The sequence below is a fragment of the Triturus cristatus genome, chromosome 7, assembly GCF_964204655.1.
Source record: "Triturus cristatus chromosome 7, aTriCri1.1, whole genome shotgun sequence".
Lineage (NCBI taxonomy): Eukaryota > Metazoa > Chordata > Amphibia > Caudata > Salamandridae > Triturus > Triturus cristatus.
In genome coordinates, this window is record NC_140590.1 from 580,334,198 (window position 1) to 580,352,674 (window position 18,477).

Below are 18,477 nucleotides of genomic sequence, written 5' to 3' on the forward strand. Positions count from 1 at the left end.
AAAAAGGTGGGCAGAGTGATAGTTTGTCTGACGTAAAAAGGAGTGACAACTTTAGGGAGGAACGAGGGTGTCATTAGATTATTCACTTTGTCCGTATGCACCGAGAAGAAAGGTGGCTTGCAAGAAAGAGCTTGAAGCTTACTCACTCTGCGAGCAGAGGGGATGGAAACAAGAAAAGCAGTTTTCAAGCTAAGAATCCTAAGAGGACAGTTGTGAAGAGGCTCAAAGGGAGCGCACATAAGTTAAGTCAAAGCAAGGTTCAAGTCCCACTGAGGCAATATGAAAGGAGATGGTGGAAAGAGATGAATAATGCCTTTAAAGAACTTACTTACAATAGGGGACTTGAACAACAAGAGCGGATCTGGTAGCTGAAGAAAAGCAAAATTGGCTGCCAGGTAGCCTTTAAGAGTGCCCAGATCAGAGCCCCGCTGGGCCTTAGAAAGAAGGAAAAGAACCTCAGAAAGAGGGGCAGAAAGCAGATCCATCGCCTTTGCTGTGCACCTTGCCACAAACTTGTTCCATCGACAGGCGTATACCGTTTTCATGGAGGACGCCTGGCTTCCAAGATGACATTACAGACTTCGGGAGGAAGGGCAAAAGCTGTCAACTGTCGCCGCTCATTCTCCACGCAAGGTGTAGGCTGAACAGGTTCAGATGGAGGACAGTCCCCAGCTGCTGCGACAGAAGAACCTCCCAAAGGGGCAGAGGTGTGGCCCCGCGGCCTGGGAGACTGACTCCGGAATCTGGGGATCACGGTTCGATCCCCGGCGGCAGATTAACCCAGCACCATGTGACTCTGGGCAATAGCATGCTTAATCTTCCCGACGGCCCCCAGCGCCTAGAGACCCTTACGGGTGATTGTTCGCGCTTTACAAATGTGGATTATTATATATCAGAGTACCAATAGCCATGCTCAGGAGCGCGGGGTACCAGACTTAGTGCCCAGTCCGGTGCCAGAAGAATGACTTGGGCCCAGTTGCCCTTGATCTGCAGCATTCGGGGCAGAAGTGGTACAGGCAGAAAAACATACAGGAGGCCACAACTCCACTCAAAACGAAAAGCGTCGCTGGGCGAGTGCTGCCTTGGAAACTCCAACGAGCAGAACTGTTGACAATGCGCGTTCTCTTCGGTTGTGAACAGATCTAACAAAGGCTCTCCCCACTGCTTAAAGAGACCATGCACCACCTTCGAGTGAAGACGACATTCGTGATCGCCCAGACACCAATGGTGGAGTTTGTCAGCCCTGGCGTTTAGAGAAACGGCCAGGTGTTGAACCACCAGGGTCATGCCCTGAAGTTCCAGCCATGTCCAAAGGCGAAGTGCCTCTTGACAAAGTGTCCACGACCCCACCCCACCCCACCCCACCCGGTTTGTTGCAGTACCACATGGTGGTGGTGTCTTAACACCTGCACTTCGGAGAGGGAAGGAATGCCATCAGTGCCAAGCAGATCGCCCGGATCTCCAACAGATTGATAAGGAGCTCAGACTCCACCGGAGACTAGACTCCTCTGATCTCCACCTCTCCCAGGTGGCTGCCCCATCCCAGGAGTGATGCATCGGACACCACCGCCAGATCTGGTTGGGGAAGGGAGAGGGATTTGCCTCTGACCCAATCCCGGTTTGTTAGCCACCAATGCAGATGTTGCGCAGTTCCCGCCAAGATCTGGAAGTAGTCGTTAAGATTCCCCTGATGCTGCGCCAAATGCAGATCCCGCGTATGCAACCTGGCATGGTCCACCAGCAGGATGCCATGAGGCCCAGTAGCCTCAGGGGCATTCTCACCAAAATCCAGGATGGAGGCTGAAACATCGATATCATAGCCCAATTATCCAGGTCTCGCTGTTCGGGAGGATAAGCCCGAAACTGCAGGGAGTCCAGAACAGCTCCGATGAAAGGGAGCAACTGAGAGGGAGTCCGGTATGACTTTGGCACGTTGATAGTGAACCCCAGCGAATGCTAGAGGTCCGCCGTAGTCCAGAGGTGGGAGACAACATCCTGGGGGGAGCCCGCCTTCAACAGCCAGTCGTCAAGATAGGGGAAGACTGGAACCCCTGATCTGAGCAGATGAGGTGCGACCACCGCAATGACTTTCAACACCCAAGCGGCGCTGGTAAGGCCGAAGAGGAGCACAGTGAAAATGCTTGTGGCCTACTGTGAACCGTAGGCAATGTCTGTGGGCTGGTAGGACCGTCAATGTGAAAATAGCCGTCCTGCAAATCCAACGCCCCTTGCCAGTGTCCAGGATTGAGGGCAAATGGAACCTGAGCCAAGGTTAGCATTTTGAACTTCTCCTTCTGGAGGAAGTGTTTGAGGGGCCTGCGGTCCAGGATAGGACGCAGGCCTTTGTCATTTTTGGACATCAGAAAGTAGCTGGAATAGCAACCACAACCTACTACTCAAATTACGGTGTCCATCACTCACAATGTCAGTGACTCTGCTCGAAATTGAACAGCAAGAAGACAGAGGTTCTGATCTTTGGTGATAAGACCGACACCTGGTCAGGGGAGTGGTGGCCCAACTCCCTGGGTACTTGTCCTACCCCCGTCTCTCATGGCAAAAACCTGGGAGTGGTGGTCGATAACTCCCTTTCCTTGAACCTGCAGGTCTCCAGGACAGTGGCTACCTGTTTTGGGCTAATCAGGTCTATTAGGAAAATCTCACGATTCCTCTCTGTTGCAGCTCGTAAACATGTTGTTGCATTAATACTGTCCAGATTGTATTATTGCAACGCCCTGTATCTGGGCATTAACAAAGGACAGCTGCAGCGCCTACAGATGGTACAAAATGCCGCTGCAAGGGTGGTGATGGACCTGCCTAAACACCACACTGTCTCAGCTTCCCTTCTTTCGCTACATTAACTCCCTACGGAGCGCAGAATCATGTTTAAAGCTCTTTGCCTCACTCATAATGCCTATTATGGCATTGGCCAAATGGGTATTAAGACCTTATTCCAGCATTATGTCCCCTTGAGGAACCTCCGGTCTGCAAGTAAGAATCTCCTCATTGTCCCGAGGTTTAAATGGTTGAGATGGGGTGGGAGAGCTTTTTCAACTGCCGCAGCCAGCTTATGGAACTCTCTTCCTGATGAACTCTCGGGCCAAAGATTACATATTCTTTAACGAAAGTCTTTAAAGACCTGCTTGTTCCCTGTGGGGCTGGTTTGAGTGTTTCCTCGTCTATCTGCGTATTGTTTCTGTATCCAGCGCCTCGATGCCCTTGGGCTTAGTTAGCGCTCTATAAGTTGTATTTCATTCATTCACTTCTGGCGCAGGGACCTCTCTTGATAGCTTGAGAGACTTCGACAAATGATCCTCCAACATGCAATCGAAAGACGGTGCCATGGCGGGACAAATGGTCTCGAAGGAGAGGGAGTAGCCCCTTCAGACTATCTGCAAAACCCACCTGTCCGACGTGATGGATTGCCAGTGGGGGAGGTGATGGCGAATCCTGCCACCCGCTGGCCGCTGATTGGCCTGAAAAGTCAGACTAGGAGGGTTTGGAGACTGCTGCTGGCCCGCCCGCTGGTTCCCACGTCTGCGGCCACGCAGAGGCTGGGCAGCTTGCGTGGGCCGGAGGCTGGACCGGGTCGGAGGTGGTGGGGTGCCCCTTCCATAGCCGCGAAAGGCAGACTGCGGTGGACGGGAGGATGCAGCGAGACCTATGGATCTGGCCGTAGCCTAAAAATCCTTGAAGCACTCCAGCGCAGTGTCTGCCTCGTCACCAAAAAGGCAAAGGCCATTGAAGGGCATGTCCAGCAAGGTCGCTTGAACATCCCCCGAAAAACCAGACATCCTCAACCAGGCATAGCTCCGAAGGGCTACTGACGTAGTAATCGTTCTGCAGTGAGTCGGTGCTATCCAGTCCATATCAGATTGTGGATTTGGCTGCGTCTCTCCCATCTGCCACTGCCTGGGAGAGGACAACCCAGGCCTCCTCCGGGCACTGAGGCAGCACTTGCGTAACCGTATCCTAAACTGTATGGAATTATCAGCTGAAGAGGAACACGCTATTCACAGACCACAGCGCTAAGCTGGAGGAAGAGAACATGCGCTTCCCAAGTTGCTTCAGCTTCTTGGATTCACTGTTCGGGGGAGGGCAGAAGGGAATGCGCCCTTGGAAGAAGCTTGGACCACCAAGCTCTCGGGGGAACGGTGTTGGGTGAGGCAAATGGGATCGCCTGGAGCCGGGCGGTGGCGACGGGCAATCGTCCGTTCCACAGGAGCCGCTGTGCTGGGCTTGGAATAAGTGCCCGGAATGACGTCTGCAAAGGCTTCATTGAAGAGCGAGAGAGGTTCCGAGGAAGTTGAAGCACCTCTGTCAGGAGGTTAGGTGACGGGCCTGGAGCTCCTTACAGTGACAAAGACCTCGGCTGCCATACACAGCACCACTACATATATGACACTCCCTCCTCTGTAGCCACAGTAGGGGGAGAAAGCATGCCAAGGTCTGGGGACGTGTCCAGACCATCAGTGTCACCCAATTCCTCTCTCAAGTCCCGTTTTTCCAGCTGGTCTGTCAAGGGGTCCAACGACCCCTCCCAGTCCTCATCACCACCCTCAGGGCAATACAAAACACCTGGGATAAACATGGGGGCAAAAGTACCCTTCGGCGTCGGATTCGACGTCAGTCCGGCTCCGGGTACATCTAGGGGATGAGGATGAGGCGGCGTCGGCGGGTGCATAGTTGGCGCAAGGGGCGTCGTTGCCGGATAGGCACCGGGGAAGGTAGAGTGTGGTTGACTGGTGTTGATCCGAATCCGGATCCAGGACTGGATCCACGGGGGCCCTCTGGCGCAGGGGTCGGAGCCGCCGGCATAAAAAGCACAGGGCCCCCAACCGAAGGCGCGCTAGCGGAGTCAAGCAGCCCAAAGATGCTGTGGAGGGCTTCGTAGAATGTACGAAGCTGGGCAGGGGATGTCCCGGCTCCCGGAATAGCAGGGAGGTGCGGAGTCGTCCCTGAATCGGGCACTGGAGACAGGCTTAGTGCGACAACACTCTGGGTCCCTCGACGCGTCGGCCGACCAACGGGGAGAAGGCAAAGAGCGACTGTGCTTCTTCGCTGCCTTCTTGTGCTGTGACTTAACCGAAGAGTGCGAAGACTTGGACGAGGTAGGGTAACTCCACGACCAGTCTTGTGACCTTCCCCTTGAGCAAGACCGGGAGTGACACAGAGCAGACTGCCAGGCCCCCAAAAGTTTCGGGACCGCTCCCATAAAGACTTCGGATTCATGGCCCGACAGTCGGAGCACGACTTTGGGTTGTGGTCGCGCTCCAGGCACCAGAGGCACACAAGGTACGTGTCCGTCACGTACATCAGCTTGTGACATGAGTCGCAAGGCTTGAAGCCAGTCAGACGATGGGACATCCTTCGCACACTAGGAGTCGAAGACTCAAAAAAACAGAGGCCGACAAGTCAAAACAGTTTAGTCAAAAAATGACTAAGGGGCATGCTCTCTCTGGATCTGCGCTAGCCTGGCGCGGAAAAAGAAAGAACGGACGTCAGAGTGCAGGGGCGGCGTCTAAGTAGGCATCGCGACATCATCCTGGCGACCACGAAGTACACGACTGATTAGAGTCGACCAACGCCACCTACCGACAGGCAGGCAGGGGTAAGGCTATAGAAAAATTTTCCGGATCCAGTCTGACGCCTGGGGGTGATTTTAAAATAAGGAATCTATAACTAATAGTCTCTTTCATATACAATCCATAGAAACTTAAGAATATTTAATTTCCTCCAACTCTTCCTGCTCATTCTTCTCTTCCACATTAAATCGGTTACTCCTCTTCTTCTACTTTCTCATTCTGTTACTCCTTCGCTCCTTATCTTCAACCCTAAGCCCACTTCCTCTCCCAATACTGGAAGTCTATTCTAAACAAATGAAGGCTGTGATCGATCCAACATCAAATGGTAGTGTGTTCCACAGTCTTAGAACCAAAATTGCATCTATGATCTCGCTCCAGAAAAAACTGGGTCGGATGCCTGAATGATATCACTGGTGAATACCAGCAAGCGTTTTGGTACGTAGGTTTGAACAAGTCTTTGTGGGCATTTATGCTACAGAAGCTTAAAAACACACTTTAATAGGGACCCACTGCAGGTGTTGGATCCTGCCAATATTACCGTCAATTGTTTTAACTGTAAGGCTCAGATGGGCAAGGCATTTTGTATCTTCTGTAGCTTGACCACTTGGTATGCAGGAAAAAAAACATACAAGGACTTGATGGTTGGTAACCTTGATATAGGGGAGTTAAACGTCGGGTATGATATAGATGGTAAAAAGCAGCCTGAACCATAGCTCCAATATGGGTATCAAGTTGCTTTCGGTGCCCCTGATTTCCCGCAAACTATGCACCTTTTAGGTAATAGGCATATGGCATTCACAGTGCATAGGAGATTGCAAGTTCGCCTGAAAGCGAATCCTAACAAGCTTAATAGGAGTACCTGAATTTTTTAACCATTCTGTTTGACACTATAGAACGGCATGAATACTAAAACATGTCTATGCTACCTCGTCCAGCTCACGTATAAAAAAAACCTCTTCTGACATTTATTTATAAATAACATTTATCATTGAAGTAAGAGAGGAGGAAGGATAAGTTACTTACTTGTGATACTAGTTCTCTTCCAGGGGTATACTCAAAGTCATAAGCACTGAATAGTTCCGCCCACTTGCGGGGACCCCGGAGCATATACAAAATACAAATATACATATATACACGTACGTAGTACTTTCAAAAACACACAATATATATATCTTTATTTATTAATATATACATTAACATGTAGCCTAAAAAACATTCAATAGGCTAAGATGTCAAAATTGCATGGGATTTTTTATTTAAAGTAAAAATAAGTTTATATAGCATTTCTGTAAAATGAACATGCACTCTTTTAATAGGCAAGTAATAGTAGGCAATTAGCCCATAGGCTGCATAGATAAAACCAGAATAGTATTAAAATGGTGCCGTGCCTTTAACACCTCCAAGACCTCCCTGCTCCCATCATGCCCCACGGGTGACAGTTAGGTCAGGTCTTTTTTACGGCATACCATCATTTGTAGGAATCAAGAAGGAGAAGACTAACATACCAAAGTATTTATCCGAGGAGGCAGGTGGGTCGATTATGACTTTGAAGAGTATACCCCGGAAGAGAACTTGGATTACAGGTAAGTAACTTATCCTTCTCTTCCAGGGGATACTCATCAATAGTCATAGACACTGAACTGAATAGCAAGCCCATACCCACAATCCTGCGGACGAACACTAGTATAGTTAGACATTCTATGGATAATTTATACAGACAGGCTTACCAAATTGACCATCTGCCAGAGTGTCCGAGTCTAAGCAATAGTGGCGAGCAAATGTGTACTGATAACCATGTGGCAGCTTTACAGATTTCTGCAAGTGGTAAATTGTTTAGGAGGGCTGTAGTAGAGGCCTTCCCCCTGGTGGAATGAGCTTTTGATTTACCAAAGAGTTGTCTATTAGCTAGCTGGTAAAACAAAGTAATGCATGAGACTATCCATCTAGAGATGGATTGTTTGGAAGATGCGAAGCGAGTACGCATGGAACCATAGTTCACAAACAAACTGCCTGATTTTCTTAGATCTTTGGTTCTGCATATATAGAATTTAAGAACTCTTGAGGTCTAGAGAATGTAGAGCCCTTTCAGGAGGACTTAAAGGTTTTGTAAAAAGGTAGGAAGAGTGAAAGATTGGCTAATATGAAAATCAGAGACCACCTTAGGTAAAAAACTAAGATGAGTTCTAAGGACCACTCTGCATGGAAAATGAGATAAGGTGCTTTTTTTCAACACAGAGCTTGTATCTCGCTCACTCTGCGAGCAGTTTATTGCCACTAAAAAAACTGGTCTTCATTAAAAATGTTGCAGGGACGCTTTACGAATGGGTCCGAATGGGGGGCCCATCAACTTCAAAAGAACCACATTAAGCTCCAATGGAGAGGGAGATCTAATCAGTGGATAGTCTTTTCTCAACCCTTTAAGGAAATCCTTAACCAAAGGCATCTGGAAGAAAGAGACCTGATTGGGAGATTTTCTGTAATGCTGTGACAGCAGCCAAATGCACCTTCATAGAAGAAAACTGAAGGCCTGATTTGGCTAAATCAGTAGGTAGGGTAGAATCACCTGCTCCTGCCCTAGAATGGGCTCATAAGGATTACTGGAGCACCATATGTAGAAACGCTTCTATTTCAAAGCGTACAACTTTTTCGTGGATGGTCTCCTAACCTCTTTCAGGATCTTTTCACAATCTGAAGACAATCCTAAATGACCATGCTGGAGGAACTCAGGAGCCATGCGTCAATCTCAAGAGATGGAAGGTTGGGGTGGAACACCTCTTCACACACCCGGTAGTTTGAATAGTAGGTCCGGACGGCACAGTAACCTCCTCAGTGGGGTCTCGGATAGATGGTCCAGGTACCACCACTGGCGAGGAGATTCTGGTTCCATCAGGATCATATTGGTCTTGGCTCTGTAGAATTTGCTGATCGCCAGAGGAATGAGCGGCATTGGTGGAAAAGCATAAAGTAATGTCTCTGACCATTTGATCAAAAGCGCATTCCCTCTGGAGGTTGGTTGATGGAACCTTAATGCGAAGACACAGCATTTTGCATTGGTTGCATCCGCAAATAGGTCGATGTCTGGGACTCCCCATCATAGGAAGATGTCCTGTGCGACTTCATTGTTTAGCACCCAGTCGTGAGCATCAACAAAGTTCCTACTTAGAACACATAAACGTTGAGTGTGCTTGGGAGGTGAATTGCAGAAATTTGAAAGGTTTTATAGAGCGCGAACAAGACCCTTGCGGGTATCAGAGCGCTTAACAGTCAAATAGAGTTTTTACACATAAATCAAAAGGGAGATTGTAACATCTACACAGAAAAACATAATGCAAAAACACAGTGATCAAGTAGAATGGGCCTCTATCCCCTTGAATCAGTGAAACAATAAGATGGGATGTCCAAAACTTAGCTGGACCCTTGTCATAGTCCGGGTAATAGTAACACTATAGCAGATCACAAGCCCTCAATGGACAGTACTCAAGTGAATTTAGCCATGAGAATTAATTTTACTTCCTTTTTGAAGGATGCAAAAGAGGTGTTAAGTCTGGTTTCAGGTGGTAGAGCATTCCAAATTCTTGGTGCCATCCCTGAGAAAGTACGGTTGTACGTTTTTTTCTTGTTGAATCTGTGGTTTTAGAATTAGGTTTTCCGCACTTCTAGAGGATCTGAGCCCTCGGAGATTGTTAGCTTTTGTGATAGATATCTGGGTGTATCGTGGTGTATGGCTTTGTGTGTCATACATGCTATCTTCAAGTGAATTCGGGCTTCCAGGGGAAGCCAATTCAGGGATTTGAGGTCCGGTGTGATGTGTGCATTTCTTTTAGAGCCAGTGAGGAGTCTCGCTGCAGCGTTGATTGTGGCTCTTAGTGGTGCTGTGGTTGCCTTGGGTAGGCCACAGAGAGAGACGCTCCCATACTCTACTCTGGGGATGACAAGTGCTTGAACTGCTTGCTTAAAGTCCTTGGTAGGCAGGACGGGTTTCAGCTTCCTCAGTATGTTTATCTGGTAGTTGGCTCCCTTAGTAGCGTTGCTGATATGTTTTTGCATACTGAGGTTACAGTCTAGAGTTATTCCCAGAGATTTCGCTGAGTCAACAATGATTGGTTGGACGTGGAGTGCCGTGTGGTGTTTTAACCATTCTTGCATTAAAGGGACTTGGGCGGGAGGAGCTATAAGCAGGAACTCGGTTTTTAAGGCATTTCGTTTGAGATGGTTTTTTGCCAGCCATAACTGGGTATTTCCAAGCGTTGTGTTGAGCAGTTTGATATCATCTAGGGTGTGGATCTTGAGGTATAATTGAGTGTCGTCAGCGTACATGTTAGCTTCCTTGCGAGCAGCCACCTCCATATGCTTGGAGCCTCCTGAGAGAGGGGTCTTGACCTGGATCCTCCGTTTGTCCAGATAATACATGGTTGTGGTGTTGTCCGTCTGAATCAATAGGGAGTTTGCCTGGATGGAAGGGAAGAATGATGAGTGTAAGATGTCCGGCTCTCAGTTCTAACATATTGATAGGATATCCCGTCTGCGCATCCGACCACAATCCCTGTACTTGGAGAGGGCCCATGTGAGCTCCCAAACCCTGTAGGGAAGCATCTGCAACTATCGTCTGGCTGGGAAGATCCTGATGGAACGGCACCCCTTTCAGCATGTGAGAACGCTTCATCCACCATCTGAGTAAATCATTGGCCATTTGAGGGAGAGCCACTTTCTCTTCCCAACGGTTCGAGGTCTGTTACCACTGATCCTCCAAAGCCTGCTAGAGGGCGCATTTGCAGCCTAGCATTGGCGGCAATGATGATGCAGGAAACCATTGAGCCCAGAAGGGAGGACACCTGCCTGGCTGTGAAAAGGCGTGTGCGGAGGAGTGTGTGGAATTTGTGGATTGAGGATAATCTCTCCTCCGAAGGACTTGCGCTTACGGTATCCAGAGTAGCCCCCAGGTAATGTATCTTTTGAGTTGGGTTGAGAATAGACTTCTTGTACTTGATCTATAGACCTAGACGGCTCAGCACTCTAATGCAGCATTGGAGGGGTTTCTGCAGCAGCCCGAGTGACAAACCTTTTAGCAGTCGGTCGTCCTGATACGGATAGGTGAAGATTTTCTGCTTGCGTAGAAAAGCAGCTACTACTGCCATGTATTTCGATAATGTGCGGAGCGCTGACTTTAACCCAAACAGGAGGACTCTGTACTGGAAGTGCTCCAACGCCACCTGAAAACGCAGGAATTTCCAATGCTTTTTGGAAATTGGAACGTGAAAGTATGCATCCTGAAGATCTATGGTGCACATCCAGTCCCTTTGATGGAGTTGGGGAAAGATTTGGTGTAGCGCTAGCATCCGAAACCGCTCTTTGCGGATGAACTTGTTGAAGCGTCTTAGATGAAGCATGGGTCTGTGCTCCTGGTTTGGTCCTTTCTTCAAAACCAGGAAGAAACAAGAGTAAATTATTGTTGTTGGATAAAGGAACTTCCTCTCTGGCCTCTTTTTGTAGTAGAGCATTCACTGCTGTCTGAAGTAAATGGTGTTGATAGACAGACGTTCCCTGAGGTGGTATGGTTAGTGGAGGGGACTAGGATCTGAGCAAGTAGCAATTCTGCACAATGTTGAGCACCCATTTGTCTTTTGTGATCTTTTTCCACTCGTCCAGGTGAGACATGATACTTTATCCCCCTACCCCTCCCCCCACCACAGTGGGCAACAAGGACGGGGAAGTAAGTGCTCATTGTTTTGCCGGCTGTTTTGCTGAGGAGGGTGCTGATCTAGAGGCTCCGCTTCCTGGTCGACGAGAATGATAATGCAACCTGGACTGTTGTTGCTGTGTCTACCAGTGAGGGGTTTGAACCCTCTGTTGGAAATGCAGACCATCGTACGGTCAGTATTTGCGCCGGAAATCTTTTCTCTTTGAGGCCAACTGCCTTCAGGATGTCCAATTCTGATTTCATTTTGGACATCTCATCACCGGCATGGGTGCCGAAGAGGGAACTGCCACTGAAGGGAAGGTTCATGATCCTGCGCTGTGCTTCAGGCTTGAGACCTGCGAGTCGTAGCCAGGCGTAGCGCCTTGTACAGATGCAGTGCGATTACCCATGGGCTGTAAGATCGGAAGCATCAGCACTGCGCTGATCACCTGGTTTGCTACGAGACCACCTCCTGCAAGATCTCTTGAAAATCCGGTTAGTCTTCCTCGGGCAACTTATCGGTGACATTTTGCAAGAGTCCCACAGAGCTCTGTCGTATCTCCCTAGGAGTGTAGAGGCACTAGCCACCTTTATATATGACGCAGAGGTATAGCACATCTTTTTTCCTAGGGAGTCCATGCGCTTGCTCTCCTCATGTGGGACTGAAGAGGAGGCAGCTCCTGGATACATCTTTCTAGCTGCTGCCACTAAACTATGGCGGATCTGCTCTCAGAAACAGTGGGTCCTGGCCAGGAGCCTTGTACTTCTTAATGATGCGTGGAGGTGCCGACCCTACCGCAGCCAAGATCGTTTGTGGAGCTGGTTCAAGCGGACCAGGAACCAGAGGGAGTAGAGGCCTTACTGAGGACCAGTGATGCAGTGTCTTAAATATTACCGATGCAGAGGTAGCCGGTGCAGGCATTTCAATGTTCAGCTTACTGGCACCCCTGCTTAGGACTTCATTGAAGGTGGTCATGTCGTCCACTGGAGACACTAACTGGCAGAGTAGCAGACACCGTCGGTGAATAGTCCCCAACAGAAGATTGTGAGGAGGCTGTAGACCATGAAGGTGAGCACGGTCGGCTTTTTTGTGATCTTGAAGAGTGAGAGTGGTGAGCTCTAGACCATCTGAGAGGTGTTCTGGATTGAGATCTTCGTGTGGAAAGAGATCTCGTTCTCCTTGGAAATGTGTGTGGAGATCTTCAGCAGTCGTTATAGGTGGAGGACCAGCAGAGATTCTGGAAGGAGAGTAAGTTTGTGAAAAGTCTGAACCAGGGCTTTTTTGTGGAACTCTGCAACCACTGTGGAGACAGATTAATAGGAGTCTGCTTTTCTGGAACCAGAGAGCCCTCCAGTGTGATCTGTCCAATTCTTATGGCAGGGAGGAGGATGTTTTTCTCGACGTCAACCGTCTGGATTTCGACGTCAATCTCCATCTTCCCTGTGCCTCCGTCGATAGCGAGGGGAGCCTTGGTGTTGTGCTGTCCGTTGCCACCGTAAGATTCTACGGAGGCGAAATAGTCATTCGCTGCCGCTTCTTCGACAGCAGTGAGATGTGCGGACAGGTAAGTCTTGACGTCGGGCCTGTAAACGCCGAACGGTGATGTGGAGGCGGCAACACAGACAGTGATCCCTTGGATGCTGATCACCTATGTTCCGTTGGTGAATTTCTCAACGTCAATCTTCCGCTGTTCGACCGCGACGCTCTCCGCACAGACAGTCTATGTTCCGATGGTGGTGGAGTCCTGGACGCAGACCGCTGCAAAGTATTCATCAAGTGGTGATGAGCTGACCTTCTCGACGTCACCCAAGTTCGCTTTTCGGCATCGACTAGCGCTTTGCATGTCTTACGACTTCCGAGCCTGCTACAGCGAGGGGTCTCGACATCGACTTACCTTTTGTTAACGGACGCACTGAGTGCCTTGACGGCAAATTTCCCGTCGACGTCGATGCATGCTATCTATGCTTCTCGGACATCGATCGTGACGCCGAAGGAGAACACTCAAACTTGCCGCGACAGATCTCTTTTTCGGCAACGGTGAGTCAGAGCAATGTCTTCTCTTCTCTGTTCCACCCCTGTGTTCTTATTTGTCACAAGAGGAAGGCCCTTTGAAAGCATGGTTGCCTCCAAGGCCACTTGTTGGTTCCTTTACCCTCTCCTGCAAAACATACAGCTTTATCATCTTTCGGTCTCGAAGTGTCCTCTTGGAAAAATGTTGACAGTAGTACCATTTATCAGGATTGTGCAAAGATGGTAAAACACACAACACAGACAGTGTGGATACGAGGTAGCCAGCAATTAAAAACATCGTATTGTAGAGGAAAAAAATTCCAGGAAACCAATTTTTGACCAGAATGGCCTAACACTGACTAGCCCAATGCTCCAGGATCCTCACGGAAGAAGACGGAAAAAAGAGCTGACCTGTTACCTGTGGGGCATGATGGGAGTAGGAAGGTCTTGGAAGCACAGCGTCAGTTTATTACTGTTCTGGTTTTATGCAGCCCATTGGCTAATTGCGTGCTATTACTTGCCTTTTTCTTGGAAAATAAAAGGCTATGTTTTAACACTAAAAGAGTGCATGTCCTATTTCACAGAAATGCTATATAAACTTATTTTAAATGAAAAATCCAACACAATTTTGGCATCTTAGGGGGGGGTGTGTGTGTAAAGTATTTTGTATATGCTCTGGGTTCCCGGCAACTGGGCGGGGCTACTCAGAGCTTATGACTATTGAGGAGTATCCCCTGGAAGAGAAACACGAAACCCAGGCACTGATTATGTTACAATGTAGTCAAATTAAAATAATTCACCAGAAGGGTCGATAGAAGTGGGCCTCCAGTGCAACCCATCTGTCAACAGGGAAATGAGCAAAAAGGAATTTGCCAATTTACACTTTTTCTGCCGACCAAAAACAACAAGAGTGAAACTACTTAAAAGTTTGAACATACACTAGTAACACTGACTTCAGGTACTGCAACAGGAGTTCAAAGGTTAGAGGGGGGAAAAGCCGTGGACAAGAGTAAGAACCAGACTTTGTCTCCAAAACTGGAATCAGTCATTTGGCTCTTTCGGATTCATGCTCTCAATATAGGGATAAATAATACTCAAATCTGTTGCTGAGCATTATGAATCTCCAAAATGGATATTAATTTGAATGTAAATATCTGTGATTAAGTGTTTAGTCGTGTGGTCTACCTTCTGACTTATTGTAATAAAAATGTTTTAAAAGGTTGTCATGTTTTATAGAGCATACATGGAAATATACGACTAAAAAGACGCTTTGCATGTGGTTTCATTCATTCAGCAGGAGTAAGTAAGAGGGATGCCTTTGCAGTAACGGATAGAATACAAATAATACAATGATCAGGTTATAACAACAACAAAACTGAAATATGAATATATTGTAGATCAAATGAACTCACTGAACTGCTCTGGTACCTCACTGAGTAGTTCTCTTTCGTTGTAGTTTTATTCATCATGCTGTGCGCAAAGTTTACCAACAGCTTTATATACAATAGGTTCTAATTTTGAAACTATTGTGCACTTACACTTGCAGCCTGTTGGCTCTGCGACAGAGCCAACCGTGCATGACCCCTCCGTATCCTACGTTCCACTTCTGCCAGTAAACTCTGCAAATACCGAAGAAACTCTCGTTCGTAGCCCATTTTCAAATAACGTGAGCTTTTCTCGTACCTGCCAGACAAAAACAATTACATTTTAGAGTGTATTGTAATTGGCATAAATTAGGATAAGGACAAATGTTAGTCTTTTACTGTAGGCTCTTTCCCATCATCAATCTGTGGGTAACTGCTGCCTAGTTGATGGAGTCGGAACCTGCTCCAAAATTGTTAAAAAGCTTGTAGAGCCAATCAGTAACTATTTTCTGTGTGACAGTTGAGGGAATGGGGCAACAGCATTGGCAAACGTGCAAAAGAATAAAAAGCAACAGTCACAAAATAAGTATCTTCATTCCGTTATAATGTCCTGGTTCTTTCCGATTCTCAGCCTGTGCGTAGATTATATAACAATTAAGAATGAGAAAAGGAGGAAGAGGAAAACAGAAGCATACTGAAAATTAGACCCAAGTGTGAGAAATTGGGTTGTTGGTTAAAGGGGGTGAAACCAACAGCCAGAATTCTTGACAGGGAGAATCACAAAAAGTCACAAAATTACCAATTTGCTTAACCCTCTGGTAGCTTGGAACAAAAGCAGCCAGGCTTAACTTCGATGCAATGTTTAAAGTATTTATGCAGCACTCAAGCAGTAATAAAATAAAAACACAAGAAAAATACCACACCAATTTAAAAAATAGAGTACCATTTCAATAAATTGACACCAAAACGACAAAAATCCATTAATTAAATCTGGGGATATGCAATTTTAAGGATTTGAGATAAATATACCCCCTAAAAGCACATAGCGCCCCTCGCAGCTATCTGGTCATGCGAGATCAGGTGAAAGTCACAAGTTCAGTACAACCACGATGGAGTGTAGGCCAAACACAGGCACCAGGTAAGTGCAGATGAATAACATACCTTCAAAAAGTACAGCACCAGGAATACAGTTTGCAGTGGAGTAAGCCACAACGAGCAGGGACATTGTCACGGATATCTTTGCTGTGACGCAAAGATCCTGTCGGGAATCACAGACTGGCATGGCTGGTGATTATCGTCGGTAGTCACTGCAGGCTGTTGCGGCAGTAGCCTAAAGTGCAGTTCTCACGTTGCCCATCATCCCCGGCAGTTGATGTAGTGCAGAGAGTATGGTTCGCCGGAGCTTCAAGTTAGCGGTCGGCATGAGCAGCAAGCCTAAAACTTGAGTATTTTTTCCTTTCTTCAAGAAGGAGCTCAACTGATGCCACACAAAAAGTCTAGGACCTGGGAGGCACCTCTTGGGATCAGAAACTCACTCCAGCAGAGTCCATTAGGGTTCAGGCAGGTCCAGTTGCAGCAGGTCAGCTGGGCAGTTGCAGAGGGGCCTCTAAAGCTGGTAGTGTCCCTGTAGCTTAGAACAGGAATCAGTCAGCTGTCCCTTGTGGTCACTTTAGTTTGGGATGAAGGGTGCAGGTCCAGTCTTCTGTAAGGCCTCAAGTAGCAGGGCATCATTCTTCTGTAGTATCCAAAAGTCCAGGAGTGTCCTGAGAATGGGTCGGAAATCTCAATTTTTGTACCTGGTGCACACTTTGAAGTGGGAGACGCTTCCAGAGCTTCCCCCTACAGATGTGTCTGAAATTTCCTGCCTCAGTCCCAACCTGTCTGGGGCACAATAGTCAAGTGTGATGTCCTTTCTTTGTGAGCTGGGCCAGTGCCTTTGAAGTGCAGGTGTGGTATGTAAAAGCTCCACCCCTCTTTCCTACCCACAATTAGGCCAGGATGGCCCATCCTACCAACACCCAGACTCTATACTTGGTCATGTGACCCAGGAACAGGCTGCAGGCACCAGATGGTCAGGACATGAACATGCAAACTTTCAAAAAGCGGCATTTTAAGAATTTGGACTTACAATCTGACTTTACCTTAAAAGAGAGTTTTCAATTACAATTCCTCAGACACCAAACATGACTTTCCTACATGCGCCCAATAAAAGGTTATCATTTTTTAAATGTAATTCTGTAACCCATGGGAGAGGTAGTGAAAAAATAAATGGAAGAATTTTTCACTACTAAGACCAGTAAAACTTAAAAATACATGTCCAACTTTTTAACTAAATTGCACCCTGCACCCACTGGCTTGCTTAGGGCGGCATATGTATTTAAAAGGAAGGTTTGGACACGGTAAAAGGTTTATTCGCCAGGTAAAAATGGCAGTTTAAAACACCACACACAGACTGTGATGGCAGGCTGGAGACAGGTTTAAAAATACCACTTAAATAGGTGGCACAATAAGTGATGCAGGCCCACTAGGAGCATTTAATTTACAGGCCCTCGTTACAAGTAGTACCAATTTACTATGGACTTAAAAGTAAATTAAATGTGCCATTTGATTGTAAGACAATCTTACCATGTTTAAATGAGAGAGCACAAGCACTTGCTGGTTAGCAGTGGTAAAGTGTACAAGGTCAAACATCAAACAGAAATGGGTTCAGAAAACAGGCGTAGTGAAGGCAAAACGTTTGAAGGTGGCCTTGCAGAGAGGGCTAAGTCACCAAGAGAAACCAGTTCTGGAGAAGTTCCTGGGCAATCTTAACATCGCTCCAGCAAGAAACCCGGAGAGCATATGACAGCAAAATGCATGGGGTAAACAATGTAGCTGCCTAGCATACGTCTCTGACAGATGCTTGCTTGTAGAATGTCATCGAAACCGCCTGCATGTCAACACTAGACTACATACAGTGAGCAGCATCTGATGCATAAGATCCATTCCTGACGATTATATTATGACCATCAAAAAGGCACCCTTCAACAACAGAAGTTCCTTGTTGCATGAGGACAATTGGTACATAAAGCTTGTGCATCAACTGGCCGAGTAATAGATTCAAATCTCCGGAGCTGCTGGACGTCCTTACAAAAGTTTGTAAAGAGTCTGTTCAGGTATGTTTGATAACCAAGAGGTAAGCCTTTTAAGGGTCCAACTGCACCCGACTGACATCCAACTTATTATTTCCTTTTTTTTTTTTTTTTTTTTTTTTTTTAACATTTGTGTTCGCCATTAAAACTGATGGGCAAACTAATTTGTATTCGAGAAACCCATGCATCTTCCCTATTCCCATAGGAATAAGACTCCTTTTAAATAAGGTAAAAGTAAACTGTAACTTTCGGGTTAATGTATATATCTGGTATAAAAGAAATGCTATTAACCAGCATGGTTTAATAATTAGGACTGAAACTTAAATGTACTAATGTCTAATCAACTGTAAACAATTTTATTTACACATAAATAAACACTTACTGTTTACGTAAATTTTCATCATGAATCTTTTCACAGGGACCTGAAATATAAAAATACACGTTTTCATGTATGGGTTTATTGAATGCAAGCAATACTGATGAGGCTCACAATTTTGTAATCAACAAATTGCCATTCGCTTTCAAAACACACATCAGTATAAACAAGCATTAGCAAAGCATCAGCTTTGGCACTGGCTAAGTCTTAGACTTGTCAATGGTTGTTTTGTCATGGTTTTTGCAAACCAATAGATTTGGGGAGGCGGAAGAGTCCTCAATCTAAAAGAAAATCACACTGGTTGAAAATAAATATATTTGTTTGGTCTCAAAAAGT

The 18,477-nt window shown here is 46.9% G+C and overlaps 1 protein-coding gene across 2 annotated transcripts in view; it reads right to left on the reverse strand.

The window, feature by feature from the left end:
- Positions 1–18,477, reverse strand: part of LUC7L3 (LUC7 like 3 pre-mRNA splicing factor) — a 200,642-nt gene that overhangs the window by 136,907 nt on the left and 45,258 nt on the right. For both annotated transcript variants that reach the window (XR_014966556.1, XM_085617151.1), the window contains exons 3-4: positions 18,148–18,187; positions 14,809–14,953 (exon numbers count right to left, since the gene is read on the reverse strand). Coding sequence is in view for 1 of the 2 variants with exons in the window: in XM_085617151.1 (XP_085473277.1) it covers positions 14,809–14,953; positions 18,148–18,187 (185 nt within the window). In the remaining variant the exon portion in view is untranslated. The remainder of the gene's footprint in view (positions 1–14,808; positions 14,954–18,147; positions 18,188–18,477) is intronic.